The sequence below is a fragment of the Scylla paramamosain genome, chromosome 8 (genome assembly GCF_035594125.1).
Source record: "Scylla paramamosain isolate STU-SP2022 chromosome 8, ASM3559412v1, whole genome shotgun sequence".
NCBI classification, from domain to species: Eukaryota; Metazoa; Arthropoda; class Malacostraca; order Decapoda; family Portunidae; genus Scylla; species Scylla paramamosain.
The window spans coordinates 1,167,543-1,190,231 of NC_087158.1; the positions used below are offsets into that span (position 1 = coordinate 1,167,543).

General features: G+C 43.4%; 2 protein-coding genes across 15 annotated transcripts; one reads left to right on the plus strand and one right to left on the minus strand.

Moving 5' to 3' along the window:
• The first annotated feature begins 364 nt into the window (after window positions 1–364).
• LOC135102656 (uncharacterized) lies at window positions 365–13,319 on the plus strand. Of its 8 annotated transcripts, none has more exons than XM_064008003.1 (12): window positions 459–513; window positions 1,683–1,705; window positions 2,194–2,393; window positions 3,077–3,184; window positions 3,674–3,880; window positions 4,719–4,890; window positions 5,557–5,847; window positions 6,509–6,657; window positions 7,018–7,087; window positions 7,199–7,361; window positions 7,938–7,988; window positions 8,168–13,319. In XM_064008003.1, exons 3-12 carry the CDS (start codon window positions 2,367–2,369, stop codon window positions 8,670–8,672), a joined length of 1,743 nt encoding a protein of 580 aa, XP_063864073.1. In that variant the 5' UTR covers window positions 459–513; window positions 1,683–1,705; window positions 2,194–2,366; the 3' UTR covers window positions 8,673–13,319. The 8 variants fall into 8 exon arrangements, with proteins under 8 accessions (XP_063864070.1, XP_063864066.1, XP_063864065.1 ...); XM_064008002.1 differs by having other exon boundaries at window positions 479–513; window positions 1,683–1,767; XM_064008000.1 differs by lacking the exon at window positions 1,683–1,705 and having other exon boundaries at window positions 365–513.
• A 1,406-nt stretch (window positions 13,320–14,725) lies between these two features.
• LOC135102658 (uncharacterized) lies at window positions 14,726–22,689 on the minus strand. 7 transcript variants are annotated; one of them, XM_064008007.1, is made up of 4 exons: window positions 21,911–22,689; window positions 16,949–17,148; window positions 16,342–16,542; window positions 14,726–15,994 (listed from the first exon to the last, which is right to left on the minus strand). In XM_064008007.1, the coding sequence occupies exons 2-4, from the start codon at window positions 17,146–17,148 to the stop codon at window positions 15,826–15,828; spliced, it is 570 nt and encodes a 189-aa protein (XP_063864077.1). In that variant the 5' UTR covers window positions 21,911–22,689; the 3' UTR covers window positions 14,726–15,825. The 7 variants fall into 7 exon arrangements, with proteins under 7 accessions (XP_063864077.1, XP_063864079.1, XP_063864076.1 ...); XM_064008009.1 differs by lacking the exon at window positions 21,911–22,689 and adding an exon at window positions 19,215–19,361; XM_064008006.1 differs by lacking the exon at window positions 21,911–22,689 and adding an exon at window positions 18,442–18,541.

Consider the following 22,689-nt stretch of genomic DNA (forward strand, 5'->3'; position numbering starts at 1 on the left):
ACACTTTTTTTTTTTATTTATGCTAGTTTTAAATTGTTATTGGTACACTATTGGTACACTGACAGCTTAGTGTCTTTTGCCGGATTATTGTTTCTTTCATGTCTGATAGTGAAAGTCTTCTGTCAAGTTAAGTCAGATATGTGTATAATACAAGCATTTATTTTAATTAATGGCTGTAAAGACTATGGTAAATATTTATAATGGGAGAATGTATATTTTCAATATAACTGTGCATATGAACAGAATATGTAAGTCAATTCTGTTATACCCTACAAAAGAGCAAGCTTTATACTCATCCCCACTAAAACTAAAATAAAAATAAATACCCATAAAACCATCATTACACAATTAAAACAATCCAACACAGCCCAAAATCACACTCAAATACGTCCCTTTATCCAGAGACCACTCCACACTTTACACTCACGACCGCCTTGACAGCAGACGACAGCGGATCCCAGTGACGTGAAAATCGGCAAAATTCCTGGAGGATGCGGTGCTGTTGGGCGTTAGGTAAATATGTTCAATGGCATTCCTCCTCCCCCAGGTCGAGTCAGGCGAGCATCCACCAGCCCAATTAGAGGCGGAAACAGACTGGCGGGGTTGTTAGTAAGCCAAACATTAAAATTCAACCACATTGATTGCAAAGTTTGGTGCTGGAATTCGGAAGGCAGGGAAATGCTTCAAAACAAATCTCAGGAGGAGGAATAAGTAGATATTGTGCCTTGTGTTTAGTGCAAGAGAGCTTCCCGGCTTATCATTGGCGTGCGTCCGGCTGCCCAACACGTGGTTAATGAAGGGTTAACTTGTATATAACTCATACATCAATTATTTCATGTATGTTGTAATTTTATATAAGTTTTTTGCTTGATTTCATGAGTGGTAGTGTAATGTTTGTATAGAGTGTGTGTGTGTGTGTGTGTGTGACTTCTGCGTGTATGAATTTGGTCCTGTACGTGTGTGTGTGTGTGTGTGTGTGTGTGTGTTATAATGGAACTTAGGTGAGGTCATGTCAGTGCAGCCAAGGTCATGTCATTTGCTTCCTCAGTTTGACACCAATGATGCGGCTATGTTTAATGGTAGGGTGTGTGTGTGTGTGTGTGTGTGTGTGTGTGTAAGGAGGTCATGTCAATCAAGCCAGGGAGGTCATGTCAGGCACTAGAAGGGATATGGGCCAGTGATGGCAGGATGTGTGTGTGTGTGTGTGTGTGTGTGTGTGATGTGAGGTCATGTCAGATTGCCAGTCAAGCTAGCCAAGGTCACGTCAGGCCATGCCTTTCTCTGTTTGACCTCAGCCACTAGAGATGGTAGGATTCAGTGTGAGTGATGGGAGTGTGTTAGTGTGTGTGTGTGTGTGTGATTTTCTTCTTTCTTGTAAGAGGTAGAGTGAGTCAGTATGAGTGATATTTAGTGATATAGTGTGTGTGTGTGTGTGTGTGTGTGTGTGTGTGTGTGTGTGTGTGTGTGTGTGTGTGTGTGTGTGTGACTTTCTTACCCTTGCTCTAATCACTCTCTAATCAGCCTTTATTAGTGACTGTGATCTGTGTGTGAGGCTTCAAGTGTGTGTGTGTGTGTGTGTGTGTGTGTGTGTGTGTGTGTGATTGTCTTATCCTTGCACTAATCACTCCCTCAGCAGCCTTCATGAGTGCTGTATACCTGCAAGTGTCACTCTTTACTTCCAGGGGTACAGAGGCCACCACAGTAGGTATGAACAGCGTGTCTATACTCAGGCAACACGAATCTTTGCACAAACTAATCTATTTATCGGTGAGCTGAAGGAGATGGGAAGATTTCTACACTAGTCTGTGGCTTGAGACTTGAAGGTGGTAGTGAAGTTAGTGGTGTAGCAGCCATGTACTGTTGTGTCTGTATGTGTGTGCCTTGTAATGCCAAACACACACAGGACAGGTCTAAGAACATTTGACTAACATCTCTAGGTGTGAGTGAGGAAGCTGCTCACCTCGCCCACCTGTACTGCAAACTAACACTCTCTTCTTGCTAGCAGTGGTATCAATTTACAAGACCTCTCTGTTGGCATTAACTAGCAGTGGTATCAACTTACAAGACCTCTCTGTTGGCATTAACCTCACAATTTGATTTCCCTGGTGTAGTTTACTTTGCTTCACTGCTACTAACTCATTTGCAAGGACTCCCTGTAGCCACTAACCTGACGACTTGGTTCCCCTGCGGTAGTGTACTCTGCTTCCTGGCCTTGAGACCCCCGGTGGCCCCCAAGGCAGAGTGGAGCAGTGGTGGGAGGCTGAGCTGGCCCGCTGCTGCAGTGTGGTAGTGTCCGTGGCGGCGGCAGCGGAGGCCACACCGCATGACTCTGCTCTCCTTGCCGCCTGTCCGCCCCGCTGCTAGCTATGGCCGCTTGCCGACGGAAGGTTGAGGTAGGTGCTGCCAGGACGCCACCCACCCCCTCCCAGTACTGCCTGTCCTGGTGTGCTGTGTTGCGTGGCTAATTAGTACTGGAACACCTTGGTGCAGTACATGTTGTTTTGGTCCCTGTGCAGTCTTTGGTTTAACACAGGATTGTTTTATTAGTGCATGGTACAAAGGTAGTGATGTGCAGGTCAGAACAGGTCAGTGAGATGAATAACTTGATGAAGAACATGAATCATTTCCCCATTGAGCCTGTTTAAAGATTAATGTGCAGATCAGATTAGGACGCTGAGATGAATAACGATTACATAGAATAACACAACAAATGCATGCAACAGAACTAAGGGTGCAGAGACCAGAACAGACCAGTGGGATGGATGACATGATAGAAACAAGGCACATGAATCACTGCTATTAAACTACCTTAAAAAATTAATGCACAGATCAGAATAGGACACGAAGAGGAATCATCTGAAAGAAATAAAGGACATGAATCACTTTGCCATTAAATCACCACATAACAGGACAGCCAGACACTAAACCTAATGGAGATAAATAACATGAATTGTAGGCCCATTAAACCAAACAGACCAAGCATCACTGCATGGGAGGGGACATCACTCATCACAGGCAGGACTGGCATGTGAGGTGTGAGGTGGAGGGCAGTGGACCAGTGTGGAGTGTGTTGCAGGTGGTGGTCGTGCTGCTGCTGACCCTGGTGCCCTGGCCCGGCCCGCTGGAGCCTCGACCGGCATGTGCGAGAGACAAGGCAGCACTGGTCAGGAAGCTGGTTAACAAGGTGGGTGTCAGGGCAGGCAGGGAGGGTAAGGCTGCCAGGTCACAGAAGGACATGGGAGGGAGGAACACATTATCTACAGTTTGCATCACCCTGTCACACACTTTCTTGCAGATTTAGGTTCAGCAAGTTTAAGTACATTAATGTGTTTCAGCTATTTTCAGTGCTTATCCAGTCATTCCTGTGATTAATGATTTTGTCTGTGGTTATTGTTTTTTTCTGTGCAAGAGGTATAATGCCTTCACAGCAGCAAATTTCATGATCATCAGTCATAGTATTCAGTCAGTTTTCTGTGAATGTATCTCTATATCTGGCCAGTAATTCCAAATTGGGTGGCCAGACAAAGCACCACACACTCTGCACACACATCATCTCACTCTCACCCAGTTGGCCCTGGTAGAAATGGACAGTATCATGGATTACTGTATCAAATGTGCAAAGATCACTACAGACCAACAAGAGTGGAGTACTAGCATTCCCTGTGCCTGCCAGAGGTGGCTGCCAGTGCTGGACAAGTATGGAGTGACGCTGCCCCTAGAGTGCCCCCTGCATGCCGCCCGGGACGTGTTCGCCCAGCAGGAGGCCGCTAAGGTGCACGTGCCACCCCAGTGGACATGTGGCCTGTGTGGCAAGGCCTTCTACCACGAGGCTCACCTGGACCGCCACCTGGACAACCGGCACGAGGACTACCTCAACAATGTGAGGCGCTGCTGGTGCTCCCACCACACACCCACACTGCTGTCACCCCTGGCCTAGCTCACACAGAAGCCACACCCTCACACCCTCTGCCTGCTCCCATATTTAGTCAGAGCAGCTAGTTGGTGGATGCATAATGCTCTTGCTACTTTTTTTTTTTTTTTTTTTTTTTTTAGATGTTTTTGTTTGGCTAGTGTAGCAAGAGGGCAGGAGGCGGGGCTTCCAGATGAGTTTGACGTGTGGCAGCAGCAGTGTGTGTGTTATGTACTTGTCACTACATCTGTTCATTATATATTGCTTCATGTTTTACTGGTGCCTATTATTTTCAGTTGCCTGGAAGTGAATGGTAAAATGAAGTGTGTCTCTCATAGATGAAAGCACAAACTGTCTTTCCTAGCCACTGACTCACCACATCATTTGTTATTTATCTTTGATCTTTAGTGAGGCAACTTTGGACTTTCCTTTCTACTGCCTGACTTGAACAGGCTTGTAAACACAGTGCCTTTAGTATCATTTCTCCAGCCATGGATCACACACTGCTGTATTAAACTGACACTTTTCATAGTGTATTAGTGAGGTTAACCTGTCTTGCCTAGTGAGTTATGCTGGATTGAACACATTGGGGTCCCAGAAGCAGAACTAATACCTCTTCCCCCTTTTTATTTATTTATTTATTTATTTATTTTTATTTATTTTTTTTTCATATGTAGGAGGGGCATTGGCCAAGGGTAACAAAATTATAAGGAAAAAAGGCCCACTGAGGTGCCGGTCCCCAAACACAGTCAGAAGCAATCGTCAGAAATTAAAGGATAAATGTGTTGAAATCTTTGGTGTGCTGCAGGGCGAGGACGTGGTGTGCCTGGCAGACTTCTGTGACGTGATGCGCTGTGAGGTGCTGCTGGAGAGGATGCGGGACTTTGATGACACCCCTCCCTCCGCCACTGCCCTGGACCTCTGGCATCAACCCCTCCTGCTGTCCTCCCCCTCCATGCACCAGTCCCAGGCACACCCAGGTACAGCTTGATATCTGCACAGGCACGCATACTGTAGGTGCATGCACACACCCATGCACCCACCCACCCACCCATGCACCTGCCCACCCACCCATGAATACACCCACCGACAACAACCTACCCACCTATGCACACACCCACCAACACAAACCCATCCACCTATGCACACACCTACCGACACCAACCCACCCATGCACCTGCCCATCTATCCATGCACACACACACACACACACACACACACACAAGCAAGTCCTGTATGTTACAAACAAACACACTGATGCACTTGTTGTTGCACTTTCCCAGCCACAAGTGAGCACATCACCTTCTTTTTTTTTGACTGTTTATACTTTTTAGAATTGTGTCGGTGGTGGCAGCAGCTCGAGTCATATTTACCATAATTACACCTTCAGTTACCTATTTTTACATGTTTTGTCAAAATTCACAACTGACAAATGTCACTCCATAATTATCAAACAAAGTGTACATCCTGAAGCTACAATTTTAAGATCTGTTTCCATATGAATTACCAGTAGGTACTCTAATGATTTTACATATAATAATAACTGAAGTATTTGCATATAACATATAATGAGTGCAAAAATACCTGAAATACTGTGAACCGATGAGTGTGTGACGTGACATTAAGCCCCTGGTGTCATTCCCAAGACTGGCAGTGGAGTGTTGTTCCAGACCAAGCCGTGGAGCGCGCCCTGCCCCGCAGCCTCATCCGCTCCTCACACTCGTCACAGCCATGGTACCAGTGGACCCGACAGTCCCGCCTCCGCCACCACGACCCCCCTCGCCCGCCCCCCGCCAGCCCCCCACAGCCCATCCTCGCCCCAGACCTCTCTGGGGAACATGAGGGGGAGGAGCGGAGGGAGGTGGTGGAGCAGGGGGAGCACGGCAGCTGTGAGGGCGATGAGGGTGACTGCCACACCACATCAGAGGATACCAACAGTGAGCTCATGTCTTGTGTTGTGTTGTGTTGTGCATCACCCACACTGAGCCTCGGCCTCACTTCAGGATGGTTCCTCACATTTCATTACCTCATCACACACCTGCCACTCTCTGCCACCACCATTAATGGAGTCCTGTACAAAAGAAATTCCTTTCTGAAAAATCTCTAAGGTTAAGTATGGTATATTAAGGTTTTAATTAAAAAGCCATGCCCTCTTCCATAATTTCAGCCCCTGAATGCTAACATTTCCCCCTGCAAGCCCCTCCACTGCTGTGCCCTGCAGCACTGTCACACTCTTGCCACCAACAATAACATTAGTGCTTGGTGCCAATGAAAGGCAAATCAAGCTAAATTGAAAAAAAATTAATGATCTTTTATGATGAAGAGCCAAGAAATAAAATGCAGAGAAGCTATTACCTTATTGTGGAGATACAATGAAAGGTTGATGAGCCTTCAAGCCAACTGACGTGATGCCAAAACAGACCATCAACTCAACAAGCAATTGGTGTACAACAGTCATCTAAATCTGGATTCTCATTCCATATACAGATGTACTAGGTGCACTGAATCTGTGTACATATGCTATTATGACCAATTCTGTGCTGCAAATTGTGTACTGCTTGTAATTCACTTATTAAGACTGAGTTTATCCTTATAAAGACACTGACTGTTTGGCGCCTGTGCCTCGCCCACCAGACGAAAGTGGCCATGTGACGGGCGGCCCGCGGGAGCTGCCTCTCCACCCCCTGCACTCCTGGCGGGACACCTGCAACGAGGAGCACCTGGCCGAGCTGAGAGTCAAGTGTCAGGTGAGTGAGTGTTCTGTTAGCCATTGCTATGTTTTTGTTCCTACACTCATTAGTCTTGTCAGTGGTGAGGAGCAGTGGAGGTGGGATGCAGCAGTGAGAATGTTGTGTGGCTGGATGTGGCAACCAACACAAGCTGGGTCTACTTCTGTCCTGCACACTTCATTCACTCTGAATTTGACTACATTCTTTGGGAACTGGCACCTCCACTGAGCATTTTTTATAACCTTTTTGTTGCCTTAGGTCAGAGTTCCCTCTTACATAAAAAACAATAAATAAATGAATAAATAAGTAACCAAATAAAAAATGAAGAACAGTACTTACATATCTGGTCATGACAACACAATTAATTTTCCTTTGCAGCAATTAATTCAGCAGTGCATTGGAGGTCTGCTGCTTAACCTCACACTGGAGCAGTTCAAGGAAGTAGAAGGTAAGGCATGGAAACACAGCCTCCTAGACTTGTATGTGAAACAGTATGAAGAAGCTACACATGTCTGTGTGATGAAGGGATGGCCAGATTGCAGCATTGGTGGTGTTGCAGGGGCGTTGAGCCGGGCGGTGTGTTGGTACCTGACGTGTGACCGCTATTGGGAGGCGGGCACCATGGAGCCGCCAGAGTTTCCATGGGGCCTGGTCACTGGCTTGGTGCTGCTGCTCACACTGGGCATCTCCCTCGCCTACTACATTGTGTGGGTGCTGTGCGAGTAAGTGTGTCCCTCACTCCTGTCCCGTCCTCTCCACTCACAATGGAAACTTCAGTCTAATAATGTACATTTCCACACCTGTGCATATCTTTTTTGAAAATACATGATAAATATTTGAGACATCCTCAGTTTAAAACTAAAATATGATCAAGGAATACTTGTAACCCACAAACAACAGGAAACAACAGATAAATTGATGATTAGTGAAGATGAAAGTAACACTTGAGCACAAGAGTTGTCCAGTCACTCACCTTTGCAAAAACTGAAGGAGCGTAACAGGAAATTGCACCAATTGATTATGAGTCAGTAATTCACAAGAATGGGTCATGCTTTTGATGACTTTCATTGTTGCTGATATACAAATAGCTGTCAGTATTGCACTGTCAATACCCTGTCAATTAACAATCATAAAAAATTATTATGATATTAATTTTTGAGAAACTTGTATACAAATTCATTGAATCAATTGCAGCAAGTGGCTAAATATTTTGTGAGACAGTACTGTACTAAAATATTTTGATGAATTTTTATGTATCTGGACTTTTTTTTACTTTTTTGCTTCCCTGTTACACACAGAAGCCAAGACTCTTACAGTACTTCCAAGGCTGAACATGGCTTTGAAAAGAGGTAATCATTGTATTAGTGGAAAAATTGCTTCAAATATTGACTAAATCATGCAAGTGCTTAAGCTTTTTTTTATGCTTATGCTGCTGGCAAAAACAAGCACCAATATGCATAGAGGTGAACCATTTGTTACATGACCCACTACCATGAACCAGAGACTGATGCTTGTGGTGTGGCCGCAGGTCCCAGGACGGGGGAGGCAGCACACCAGGCAGCGTGCACGAGGCAGGGGACATCCCACCACTCAGGTCCACCAAGCTCAGACACTCGGCTGCCACAGAGTCCGAGAGTGAGTGTCGAGACTCTGGCTTCAATGAGGGGCCGCCGTACCCCGACGCGGGCGACACCCACGTCTACACCGACTACGACGGACAGTCTTACCGCTCAAGGCACTACTCAGAGGACTCCAGACTCTCATACGCACCAGAAGACTATCCTCATGGACACAAGTACTACATCTCCGAGGAAAGGATGTTCAACTACGCCACCACCTTCATGCCCAACTACGAGCAACGACGACTAAGACGAAATCGCTACAACTATTTAGACGACTATGATAATTATCAAGATTTTCCAGAATCTGATAAGTATTATGACACTTCTAGTTTAAGCCGAGAACACAGCGATAGCTTCATCTACGTCTCATATCCTCCCGATGTGAAGAAAAGATTCAATGAGAATAGGTGATGAAAGAATTCTAAATTGTATCTTTTCTTATACCTAAAGTGGCATTTCTTTACAAAAGAAATTCCAAAGGAACAGAAATCTTTCCCCATGTGAGGGAAGTATTGCATCTCCTCTCAAGTAGAAACAGTCATATTTTGAGCAAGTGGGATATCTGAGGGGCAGTCTTATCCTAACATAAATCATTCATTTCCCAGAATTTTAAAGAAAGTGTTTCAAAATTATACTGAAGCATATTTATGATTTGTGTAACAAGTCATTTCAGACTGTTGTATGATTGTGTCAGTGGTGCCAGTGGCTCAAGTTACATTACCATGATTACACCTTCAGTTACTTCCATTACACCAATGGAATAGTGCAGAATTATTTAAACCTTAGGCACGTTATTTATGGAACATAACCTACAATACCTACTCATCTGATGTACAGAGTGTGTGAGTGTTGCTATGGACCAAGATTAATTAGTATTTGAAGAGGAACTAGAAGTTTTAATGGTTTATATGAAGACCCTGAGTTAGCCTGTGTATAAAGGGAAGGCACAAGTTGGAAGTGCAGAAAAATCTTGTTTACTTGAATGACGCATCAACAGAGCTTCAAAAACAGAAACAGTACAGTAATGCTGTACTCTTAGTAAGGCAGGAAAATATGTAGTGTATTCCTTGCCTTAGTATACCTATGCACATTGTAATGAGATATAAACACATTTCATGAATGAAATAGCTCATCATGAAGCCTTTAAATTTTTAAAGAATTTTTAAGAGGAAATGGTTATGTCACCAAAGAAAGGTGTAAGTTTTGTTTTACCTGCAACTGTACTAGAAAAGCTTAATATAAGGTTTCTGGAGAGTACCAGAAGCATCATTTAAGCAAGATTCTTCTGTGCTTATCTGTCCCCAGCTGTTCATTATATGTAGACTATATGTTATGCTCTTCAGTCCTTGTACAGACTGTGAGCTTATTTGTAATTGACTAAGTAGAGAGATGGGAACTTTGGGTGTACCTCTGAAAATATTGAGACATCATACAAAGATTGAGATGCATTCAGAGAACAATCAGCCCGCCAGCTGTCGGCAGCCACACAGTCTGTTAATCTGACACACTGGTGAGGACACCCACAACTGAGGTGCTGCCTGTCACACGGCAAGCACCAGACCAGCGCCTCAGCAGCAGCACTGTAAGGCTGTGTGCTAGCGGTGCATTTTGAATATAGACACAGGTTCATGTGTTGAGGAACACCCTGGCAGAGCACAATGCAAGGTAGCTTGGTGCCGCCAGTGTCTCCTGGTGCAATGTGCATGGTGCCACTGTCACTGGACTGAGCAGAGTGGTGGGTACATTTGGCTCTGCTTTGTTGCTATACTGTACGTGGTATATGTTACGTTCATAACTTGTGAGTCTACTTAGAGAAAACTTATTTTTGTATCTAGTGGTACTCTATCACAAAGCGTTTTAGCCGAGTACAAATACAAAGAAGAGACTCGTTTGTGATAACTGTTATGAAGGAAAGTAGAGTGTGGTGTTAGACGTGCATTTCCACTTGAGGTTATCTGGATAAAGCTGTAGTTATCTGGAGACTCCAATACTTGAAGGAAATGAGCATAGTCGGTAGAACACTCAGCATTTGTTACATTGTGACACAGACAAGGAAGGGTGACTATTTGAGGCATACGCAGCTGAGCAGTGGTAGCAAGTTCTGTATTTTCTGACTCCACTTAGCCTTGATAGATAGATTCCAATTATCGATACAGAGGCACTCAAACACTCCCCAAAATTTTGATCCAAGGTTTTCAAGGGGAATTATTACCTACATGCCATTATATCCTACCAATAACATTTCCAGTTCCACGGCTCCATTTTAAAACTCCACGCAGCAATATCGTTTGCTGTTTTTTGCCTCTTAAATAAATGCCATATTATGTTTCTTCCATAACTCTAAGGCTTTTTTAATAACTTTCCACTGGGACTTGCATGATGATTGACACCTTCTGGAGGAACTGGTGTCAGTAGAGAAATTTCCATCATCTTCATACATTAGACTATAAAAGAAAATATGTATAGATAAAAAAAATTCACAGATGTCCACAATTCAGCGAAAAAATAGAGTTTTCAGGTTCCATAGTAGTGTTATGTAGTGATTTCACACCAAATCTGAAGCATTACTACAAACTCCTCACAGCTCTCCTCAGCAACTCACCAAAGCAGGGGTTCTCATTTATTTCTCTGTGGTCCGTCCTTCCTTTAGATCTGCCACTGCTATAAACTGTCTATAATCAAGCATGATTAGCAAAGCAACACTAGTTATCTGCTGTAAAAGGAAGCTTCTGGGTAACTGCTTACAACCATTAGCAAAACAGTAAAGCAGGTTGTGTTAGTCATGTTCTTATGGCTGGATAGGATTGACCAGTTTGTTATAAATATACTGGTCACTTGTCACATATTTGCTAATAAACTAGACTTTTGAGTAATGCCTTTGTCTTGATGTGCATTACATTATCTCAAGGAGTATCTGGGCCTGGTGGTGGTGGTGGTGCTGGTGCAGGACATGCTGTTTCCTGGCTGCTCTATACACATTGCCACACAAGGGCAAGCCGCTGTGAAGGAATCGTGTAGTTAGGTGATGTATGTACGGGATTCTATTCCACTCCCATTGTTGGAATGGTGCCACAAGGAGTGTTCATGATGAAGTAGCATATTTAGTATGATTACTAAAAATACTTTTCCTAAACAATAAAAAAAATGTCACTTACAGACAAACAGGGTTGTGGCCAAGACACGGGGAACAGTGTCAAAATTTTTTAAAATATTCTTTCCGTATCAAGAGTAGTGTAGCGCTATACATGGCCGGGAGAGGAGAGCAGACCCCCATACATGGAGGTAATGTAATGCACAGCACTTCAGTAAGTTTCAGCAATAAATAGATAGCACTGTAGTGTAGCTGCATGCAGGCTGTGAAGCAACAAGAGTGACGATGTCTGAAGGTCTCATTTTTTTTGCTGACCATAACACACAACTTGACTCCCCAGCTGTGGATGTGAGAGTGAGAGTGTCACCTCAGGGGCTAATTTTCCTAAACTAAATTAACAGGGATACAAACCACAAAATTCCTCAATCATAAGTTGTAAACCTCAAAATTTTAATGAATGATGGACATTGGTACATATGAGAGGCTTGTATCTGAGTAATTATGGTGTTAATGCCAATAGATTTTTCACTGAGTTTGTGATTCTACATATGTAGGTTACTATATAGATATATCTGACTTTTGCAATGTTTTCCTATTGTATAGAGAATAGCAGAGAAGTATGTTGTATGTTGCACATCCACTTTTGTTTTGGAAATGAATAGATGTAGGCTTGACCTCCATAATAGAATAGGCTTATGTATTAATTTTTTGCACCAATTAGTGGACAAGGAGTCGTCTGAGGGTAAATGTTTTGGATGATTAACACCTGAATCAAGTCACGGCCAGCTTCTGCCTTCTTAACAATACTACTGAATAAAGTGAACACATAGACACATGTGGTGATAATACTACTTGTTATTCAGGTTAATTTGCTGCCAAACACAGTAGTGCTTGCTGAACAATGCAGCCACCTGTCAGCACCAGGCAAGGCACCTCTCGGGAGTGCCTCACTTCTCAAGTGCTACGTGCAAGCACCTCAGTTCAGGTGTTTGGGTTCTTTGAGGGATCAAGGTAATGGCACAATGTACGTAGGTTGTGATGCAAGAACTGTACAGTAAACCCTTGTTTCCTTTCTTGAAATTTTGTCAACTGATGAAATATGAATTCTTGAAAGATTACATAATATATACTTAGTATCAAGAAGCAGATGGATATATTTCATATGTATATGGTATGTAGATATTTTATTGGCAAGGCCTGTGATGCCACAAGGCAGAAATCCAACTTGTGAGAAAGCAAGTGGAACTGAATATGATATAAATAAAAATACTGAGATGAATATGTGAAGTAACAGTGTGATGTGATGAGAAATTAGGAGACACGAAATGGTTATGGAAACAACACAGAAAGATCATGAAAGAAGACTTAAGTGGCACGGGGCACTGGGCATGTTGGGACAAGTTATGGGATGTGTTTAGAAGAACAGTGATAAAGTTTCTGGAAAGGGATGGACTGTGTGGATGTACAAGAGATGAAAGAGAAGAACAGGCATTGATGGAAATCAACAGTTGGGGAACACGGTGAAGGTTTGTGAAGAAGAGTGGCTATAACTTGGTGGGAAAAGTTGCACAGTAGGAATCAGACATGTATCCCTGAGATGGAGTGCGGCCTTACTTACAGTGGGGACACCAATGGCTATATCACTTTTTTTCCAAAAAGATTTTAAATTGAGCAACTAATTAAGAAAAGGATAATACAGAATATGAACTAAAGCAAGACTTTCTGTGTATGCCACATGACACTCAGATTTTGGTACGACAATAATGTAAAATTACCAGTATACCATTTATATAACATGTTACATTCACAAGCACAACACTGCTGTGTTAGAAGGGTACATGGATCCATACTCATGCAGCACTAGACACATCATGACACAAAGAATCTGTATGCTGATACAGTTTCATCAGAATGTGAACCCTTGTAACACACATCAAGGCAAGAACAATGAAGAAATATAATTGTTACTCAAATGTGTTTGAATTGTATTAGCTCCAGCATTACACCTCATCAAGCCCTACATGCATATCAAGTGTTCATGTGTGAAATGTTAACCCAACAGTGTATAATAGTGGATTCAAAAAAAAAAAAAAAAAAAAAAAAGAAAGAAAAAAGAAACAGACACTTCTTTGGATACAAGCCAGTCTGACATTCTTAACACACACTGTCCTGTTGCAGTATACAAATCTAGTCACACATTAGAGGCACAGCAAGGCAAAAGCTGCCCCATGGGACTGGTCACTCTCCAGGGCACAAGCTGCCCCAGCAGACTGGAGAGAAGAAAATGCTGATGAATGTGTAGGTGAGGCAGCATAGTTGGGGGGATAATGCAGCCACCACCAGTAGGTTTTTCAATATTTTCAGCTTTTTTCACATTTATTCTATCTTATTTTTAATTCTCACTTTTATTATTTTTAATTATTATGATGCTGGATTTGCAAAAGATAGCTTTAATTGAGCAGCATGTTTCAGCAGACAGTCTGGTGGCTCATGTCCCTCCAGGAAGAGCACTGCACCAGCCCTGCCAACAACCACTTATTCCCTGTGGAGAGGAAGACACATCTATGGATAGAGAGGAGGCTTCATCTTGCCATGGGAGGGACAGGAGAGTTTTGAGAGACCTTGATAAATGTAAATGGAATGAATGCTGATTAGAAGTGAACAGAAGCAGGTAATAGTGTATGGAATGGAAGGACAGACATACTAGGAGTGAAAGACTTGAAATGTCCTGAAATGTGCAACTGGATGAATGGAAATGAGAGAGGTGTGGGAGGGGATGGAAAGAAGAGTGGTGTCATGTGGAATGGATGGAGAAACATTTTATTTAGATTTTTGGGGCATACAAAGAGATGGAATGAAGAGTTATAGCAGAAACAAGAAGAGAAATGGGGGCAAAGGTTGGGTGAATGGATGAGGAGAAGCTGGAAGGATGAGGGAAAGAAACATGTACTTATCATGTCCCTTACAGCATGGAAGAGTAGGGATGGACAGGTATGCATGGACTTGTGTGTATGCAGCAGTAATTACAAGATGTGAGAGAGAGAGTGAGAAGATGAGGATATTATGGATTTAGGAGAGAGAAGGACAGTGGTAGTTGTACATATGAATGGAAAGGAAGTAGTGAGGTAGTGGGTGTAAGAGAAAAATAAGGAGTAGATGGAATGGCTGAGAGTGGAGAACACCAGGTGGACTTCTATGTATGAGGAAAAAGGAGTTGTTCTGGGCAACCACATTTCTTCCAACATACACCCTTGATCTACGTAGTCCACCTTGGCACCATCCTATTCTTAAGTTTTGACACCACAACATTTCTTTTTTTTTATGTGCTGTAATTTAAAGACTAGAGAACTTGATGATAAGGAATGACATGATGTATCAGTAAGGAAACATTTATTTTTCATGCCTGTACTAAGCCACTTCCTCTATACTGTACATACAGGGAACTTACACCCTTATGCCATGGGACTGAATCTTATTGGTAGCATAGGAGTGTCTGGTTATACATCATGTAGTGTTACTTCATATCGACTACAAAAGGTGAGACATTTGAATAACACAAATACAGCCTCCCTATCAAAATAAACATCTGAAATTGATAAGAGGTGAATGAGGCATGGAGGGTACATCAACTGGGGAGAAAAACGGTTCAAACACAGACAGCACCACATAAGTGTATCCCAGGCCTTGTGAACAACAAATAGGTAAATATAACTACACAAAAACTATCCACTGCAATAAATTAAGGACAAGCCACAGTGGAGGCTGGAGTGTAACAAGCATCCTGGGCAGAGATTGCTGGTTCCCTGAGTGGAAGGCGGGTGTGTGGTGGATCTGAGCCAGCAGTCCTGAACCACACATCCTCCCCGACCTGTGTGCACCTTACTCGTGTGTTACAGTGCCTCCTGGAGTACTCTGCAGGAAGCGCGGTACAACACAAACACAGGATATCCAGAAAAGGATCTACACAGCTAACTACTCTCACACCTTTCCCTTTTGGTAATGATACAACTTGGCCATTTTGGAACCACAGTATCATTTGAAAATTTCTTAATAAATACTACTTTTAATATCTCAAAAAAAAATCTACTTAAAATGATAGATAAAATTAATGTGTTCCTCCCAGATGTATACAGGGATACAATGTACAACACAATGCAGCAAAAACCAACTTTCACAGCTACCATTCATAAGCTGAGGTAACATTTGCTAGATCTTATGAGAATGAAGAATGAAAGAACACAATTCTATTTGAATATATTGATTTAAGTTTCATGCACAATTTCTTAAAATTTCTCTCTGCTAATACTGAAGTGTCATTTTGTACTGTACCTGCATCCTCACACTGATACTTATTCAATTTGTCCAACGCCGATCTAGCTCATACTAATTTGTTAGTGTGGTCAAGAAGTGTGCGCCGCATCCGCATCATAAGTTGTATAAATCAACAAACATAAATGTACGTATCTTGAGAGATTATGGGTAATACTCCACAATCTCCATGGTCTGGAACTGATCCACGAGGAGCGGGGAGGGCGCTGGGCAGCGGGGGAACAGGCGGTCACAGTCACTGCCTCGCCGGCCCAGAGACAGTGCCGCCTGGTATTCTGACACCACGTCCTGCGCCCCATTGCCGCCTGCTGAGCTGTGTTAAGAAATGCATACCTCTTATATGTATTAAATCTCTATTACGTGGGGACGGCAAAAGACGTCACTGAATTGTTGGTTATTTAATATAACGCGTTCCACTCATATTCCCTCTTCAGGTCAGTAAAGGTACGGAGGTAAACGCCAAAATAAATGATGTCCCCAATCCTTGATGAAGAGCTCCTGAGCCATGTCAGCCACACCACCAATAAAGTGCATTAAAATCTAAAAAAAAAAAAAAAAATATATATATATATATATATATATATATATATATATATATATATATATATATATATATATATATATATATATATATATATAAATAACAGAACGTGGACCAACCTCAGTATGGTGTGAAGGTCCTTGATGCGGCCAGTGAGGGCAGCCTGGGGAATGGTGCCCACGGCGCAGGTCAGCTGCAGGACACAGCCCGCCGGATCTTTCTCCAAGGCTGACTCCAAGATTTGTTCCACGCGAGGATCCAGCGGTTCAGGGCCAGCGTGGCGGCGGCGGCGGAAGGGAAAGAAGCCGAATGATCCGCCGCTGGGTGAATAGTGACCATATTGTAAGTTAAGACCTGACTTTTGATGGCAAAGATTATGTGGGCAAATAACAATGTTACCATAATGTTTACGCGTCCTCCGTTCTTCTGATCGGGAAAACTGTACTGTTCAATAAATTCTGCTTTGAATGAGTTTAGCGTAAATACTTAAACAAAAACAGGAAGACTGCAGAACAAAGAATGTAAGCTTATGTTATCAGAGTGATTACTGAGTCCCTTTTCCTTGTTGTCTGTTCATCCGGAGACTCCAGATGAATCCTGGCGAGATTTGCAATGCGGTAGTCAATAGCCAACAGCTGCCGTGTTGCAACTCTCTACTAAGCATCAAGTGCAAGCTTTGCCTCAGCATTACAACAGTTTAGTTTAAAGAGCAGGTGGAATGCTCACGAGCCACCGCCGTTCTTCTCGTTGTAGGCACTGCGGCGGCCGGCGTGGAAGGCGAGGCCGGCGAGCAGCAAGCCAGCGCCAGCCGTGAAGAGCACGTTGTTGTCAATCTGCACGCCAACACGCTGGGGCTTGGGACGGGGATCTGCCACCACCACTGCCGCCGCCAGGAACAGCGCTACCACCACTGCACACACACGCATCTGAGGAAGACGAGGTGACAGAACCATGAAACTTTGTGTGTGTGTGTGTGTGTGTGTGTCACATCTCACACCCCTCTCATTAGCACAATGCAAGTGAAGCATCTTTGTTCTTATGTCAGCGAGTTATGCGTCACAGGTAATCACCACACTTCCTCCCATTGGCGTTGTTAACTCTTTTGTAGGTCGTGTGCCGCATCTAATGGCTGGCTGGAAGGGAAGGAGGGGAGGGAAAATGGCATGGCAGGGACTTGACAATAGAGTGGCCTTGAGAGGGGACGCCAAAAAGTGAAGTGTGTCTGACGGATGAGTGTGGCGGATGAGGATAAGCATATCATTATATCATGCTTCGTATATCACGGTAATTTATTTGGATATAATGATCTGGTTACGAAAAAAAGTGCAGATCTGAAATAAAGTTAAGTAACTGTCTAGGTGTTGTGTGTAAGCCTGCGCATCCCTGTGGCTTAACGCACCCATTGCACTGCTGAGGAATGTCGCGCCGCGGTGCTCACCAGTGAACAGCGTCACATGCTACACATTAGTACACACACCTTCACTTTTCATGCCCAGTAAACTCCATTTCCGAAGAGTGCCGTTGTAGGACAGCTGCTTCGCTTGTGCCGAGAGTAATGCGCTAAAGTACCTTGTCAAAAGCAATCAGGCAGCATTCGATTGGACAGCCCGAAGAGCTAAAGGGAATGCCACGTAAAGACCTATCGGCTTCTTGCAACTTCTTAGTGTTCATTTTATATTCTCAGAGCAGACAACGTGTTGGGACATAATCAACTCCAAAATCAGGCTGTATTTATCATTTGAATCGTCAGTCTACACTTTAAGTCTTGGAAGATAGACTTATGGTAAAAGTGACAGAGATTCCAAGAACTTGACGATATTTATGATTACCACACCTCGCAGTAAATTCAAATGAGTTTGGACGTAACCGAGTACTTGACCCATACCCGGCCATACAGTACAGCCCTATCATAATCTCGGGTCACATGAAGATGAACTGCATTAACACTTACGAGTACTTAGGTAGATTACGTTACTTAAATAGTTTCTTCATTTAATCTAGTATATCCCACCCCCATTACCTCTTAACTTACTCGCTGAGAATGACTGAGCTTCCACTATTTTACGATACTTCCGCGTAATATCAACGACTCTGACGACACGAAGCGGCCGTTGGTGGATGGAGGAGTACGTGCGAGGCAAACACTTTAGCAACGGCAGTAACGGCCCGCGCTCCACCCCACGGGAACCATGGCATTGCAACAGCCGCGCGCCTCTCACCAGCTTGAGTTGGCCAAGACCTGCGAGGGTTCCCATCACTGTCTGGGTCCACAGCTTACTCCCCTCGGTAATTACATGGCACTAACCTACCAGCAAAAAATGTAATGAGAAGTAAAGATGAAAAGCCTCGTGTGACACTAAAGTTTCCACCTATGGCCCGTATTCTGAAACAGTCTGCTTTCACCACGACTATTTCCAAAGGTTACAGAGATGAATAGCCGGGTTTTTATGAGTGTTTCTCCTATTAATAACGTAGAAGTCTTGTTAATCTGTCACTAGAACCGTAAAGACACCCTTAAAAACCCTTGGAACTTCAACTTGAGCCTTTGAAAATAGTGGCGTAGAAGTGTTTCAGACTTTATACCGGCCGGCAGTCCTACAACATGACGATAACGAGATTGACAGGTGTGTCAACAGGGAAAGGAATCGGAGTGCCTAAATGTAAAAAAAGTAAATAAATAAATAAATAAATAAATAAGTAAATAAATATATAAATAAACAAATAAAGATTTAAGAAGTAAGCAGAATATAAAAATCCAAATTACATTCAGATGAACAAATAATAATGGTAACACTACACTACCACCACCACCACCACCACCACTACTACTACTACTACTACTACTACTACTACTAATAATAATAATAATAATAATAATAATAATAATAGGGAGAAGAGGAATGATGATAATGAAAAATAATAATAGTAAGAAGAAGTAGGAAGAGGAAGAGAATACCGTCAAATAATTATCTCAGAAACTTGTAATAATAACCAAAGCCGAAGTTGTGTTGGTGTCTGATGGTAGGCGAGGCAATCACACCACCAAGACCATTCTGTCGTCAAGGAAAACAATAACAACAATCCACGGAGCTCATTTAGCCAACTCAGGTTTTCCCCTCACGCACCACGCCCAGCCAATATTTCTAAACGCTCCATTCTCTCTTCACGACTGTTTCCAGAAGCCTCAGGGATCATGAATCAGGTTCTCATAGCTATTTTTCCTTACCGATAATGGAGAGTATTTGTTAGTCTATCACTGGAATCATGAAGACACTCTATAACTACCATTGGAGTCTGTTGAGACCAGTGAAGGTAAGAACTGTTTTCAAACAGTTAGCAAACTTTCCAAGCAGTGTTTCCTGTCCAGGCCTCAGTTGCCGTCCTGCCTGCGATGAGTGTAAAGGCGCTGCGGCAGCCTCTGTATTTTACTTGGCACATTTGATAAATTCATGGAAGGGCAAGAAAAAGAAAAAGGGATGAGTGAGGAATTTTTTAGATAAAGGAACCTTTTATGGTGACTTGTTTCTGGCGGAGTGAGGTAGATGGAGCAGGTTTCACCAGTTTTCTTCGGATGTCCACGACTGACTGAAATACTTTTAAAGATATGCATCCCACAGGTTAAAACTTCAGATTTTACAATATCTGATTTCTTAAATCCTGACAAAAGATAAAAATTTCAGGTCCCCAGAGATTATTGACAATCTGGCAACACTACTAATTCATCGTCACCTCCATCGCACACACACACACACACACACACATTTCCCATTCTCGATGGGAAACAAATACGCATGAAAGATTGTTTGCAAACAGTTTGCAAACTGTTTGGAAACAATTTGCGAACAATGTTTCCAAACAGTTTGCAAACAATTTCGAATAATGTTTCCAAATAGTTTGTAAACTGTTTACAAACAGTTTGCAAACTGTTTGCAAACATTGTTTCCAAATAATGTTTCCTAAGAGTGGACAGGCCTTCAGGGACACACACAAGGAGTCTAGAGTAAACAGACACGCGTGTTACACAGATGCCTTGCTACACACTCCTATCGCAGCAAAGGGTGGCTGTTTGAAACACTGAAACATGATTGAGTGCTTGATATCTTATTAATTTAACCCTTTCACTGTCACACGAAACAATTAGCAATGCGTGAAGTTTTTTATAAACATCTACAAGAAAGTTAGCGATGAGAATAAAAGAGAGAGAGAGAGAGAGAGAGAGAGAGAGAGAGAGAGAGAGAGAGAGAGAGAGAGAGAGAGAGAGAGAGAGAGAGAATTACTTTCGTCAGGATGTCCCAACACAACTCCCTACACCCAGCCGTCGCCTCCTTACGTCGCTTGTGGGAAGGTTACCTCAGCACACATCGTTTCCTCATCCATGTTCAGCGCACGCCATGGAAAGCACTCCTTTCGCTGGCCACTGCACCTACCAGTCTTGTGTTCAGCTGTATATGCTAGGGAGAATGGTTTATTTGTTTATCTAATGGTTTATATTATTTTCTATTAATTTACTTATTCGTTGAGACGCAAATTATAGACACTAAGGCCTGCAGGTAAATACTTTGAAACGATTCGGACTCATCAGGGCTATTTTCAGATGACACAGAGATGATTATTAAAGTCGGATTCTCAGTGGTGATTTTTTCCTACTGTGATTAGATTAATACTGGAATTATGAAGGCATCCATGAAAGATTCTCATAACTTCCACTGGTCTTTTAATAGTTGTGTTGATGCACCGAAGCGTCTGAATAGTGGTATTACTTGAAAAACAATCTATAACAGTGAAAAAAAAAGTCAAGAGAGAGAGAGAGAGAGAGAGAGAGAGAGCAGAATGTCCGAAAGCTGCATATTCAGTTCGCGATGTCCCAGTGATGAAGTTCACTCAGCGCCACGTGAGGCGTGAGATGGCAGAAGTGTCGGCAGCAACATTCACCACGCCCTCAGACCCGCGCTGACCGGGACGCAAGCTGATCTGTTCTGACGGTGCCTCTGCCACTCTGGACACACACACACACACACACACACACACACACACACTTCGGAAGGGAGAAATAGTTTCGTGTTGTTCCATTAAATTTTATGATAGGCATCATTTTGTTCCACAACTATAAAAAAAAGTAGAATAAAACTTGCTGAATGGGCCTGCTATCCTCCAAGCTCCCACCACTGCGCGCACTGCCACTGCCTTTCTCCGGCAGCCAATACCTACGTATAGCCTGGCCACGCTCTGGTCCTGTCTTGAGACCAAAAACAGTCGGAATTTCCGAAGTATACGCTCAAAACTGCTGTAATTTATGAAAGCATCTTGCTGAAAATTGATGTTTTTTTTTTTTTTTTTATATTTGTCCTACCACTGAAAACTGTTCCTAAAAAAAATATGAATATCAGAAGAGTTAACAGGTTCAAGTCAAGGCGCAGGCGCCTACAACACGTGCAACCTGTGCTGCACACGCTTCCTTCCCCGCCCCGGCGCTCTGAGCCTCACCTCAGGTCCTCAACACCGGTGAGGGGGTGATTACTCGGTGCACATTTACCTCGTCATTTAAATGGACTGTACGCTCTCATCCCGGCCTCGCTGCTTCACACCTCACACCTGTACAGAACAACTTCTCAACCTGAGCGCCTTGAGGGACAGTAAATGAGCTGCACACGTCACATTGATGTTTCTGTCCTGCACGCCAACACTCACCTTTGCGGTACCACGACTCACGTGGGACGAGCCACCAATGCGCCGCCATCCCCCGCGCGTCTCTTATGTAGCAGCTCCTTGCCTCACCAGTGAAAGTGTCACCTTGAGCCGCCTGCTGACGCCTAGCACGGTCACATCTTCATGACGGCGTTCGGTGTGTGTCACGCCAGGCACTTCGCGGAAGCTGTTAATTGGTGCTGCGGGACCCGGAAGTGGCGATGAGGGGCAGGGAGGAAGGAAGGCGCGGCGTGGCCCAGCCTCCTGCACGTTAAAGTTGTGAGAGGAATACACTGGACACCACAGAAGAGGACAAAGCGGCTAACTATGATGCAATGTAGCCTAGATGCCCTCTGCCTTAGCCGTCCCTTGAAGGAGTTGAGGAAGCAAGGAAGGGGAAAGAAAATACGGAAAACAGGGAAAGAAGGGAGAGAACACAACGGTAAATTTTCGATGAGTCTCATCCTGCCAATTTCATGGTGAAACTATATTTTCCGGAAAAAAGGTTCATTTAATTTTCTGGCGCTCTTGCTGCATAAATATTATAGGATATTTGACATGCTACACCGACGACGAGCTATAAAACTGCACAATTACTGCAAACGTTAATTGGTGCAAACACCGAAATCCATAAAAAAAAAGAAAAAAACAATCTTATTCCACTTATGAAGATAAGTAACCGGAACCCTGTCTGATTACACTTGGATTCTCTTCGGAGAGAGAAAGTAAAAGTCTTTGTGTGGCGTGGTTTCCATCACAGCACTTCCACAGTAGCGTGGCCT

Bases quoted from the DNA above. Each gene is read 5' to 3' on its own strand.
- LOC135102658 (XM_064008004.1), bottom strand. From the start codon at position 17,478: ATGCTTATCCTCATCCGCCACACTCATCCGTCAGACACACTTCACTTT. The intron at 17,149-17,292 runs GTGATTACCTGT...CGTCTTCCTCAG, and splicing joins CGCCAATGGGAGGAAGTGTG to ATGCGTGTGTGTGCAGTGGT. The intron at 15,995-16,341 runs GTTGGTCCACGT...TTCTTAACACAG, and splicing joins GACCTTCACACCATACTGAG to CTCAGCAGGCGGCAATGGGG.
- LOC135102656 (XM_064007995.1), top strand. From the start codon at position 1,642: ATGAGTGCTGTATACCTGCAAGTGTCACTCTTTACTTCCAGGGGTACA. The intron at 4,891-5,556 runs GTACAGCTTGAT...GTCATTCCCAAG, and splicing joins CCAGTCCCAGGCACACCCAG to ACTGGCAGTGGAGTGTTGTT. The intron at 7,088-7,198 runs GTAAGGCATGGA...GTGGTGTTGCAG, and splicing joins GCAGTTCAAGGAAGTAGAAG to GGGCGTTGAGCCGGGCGGTG.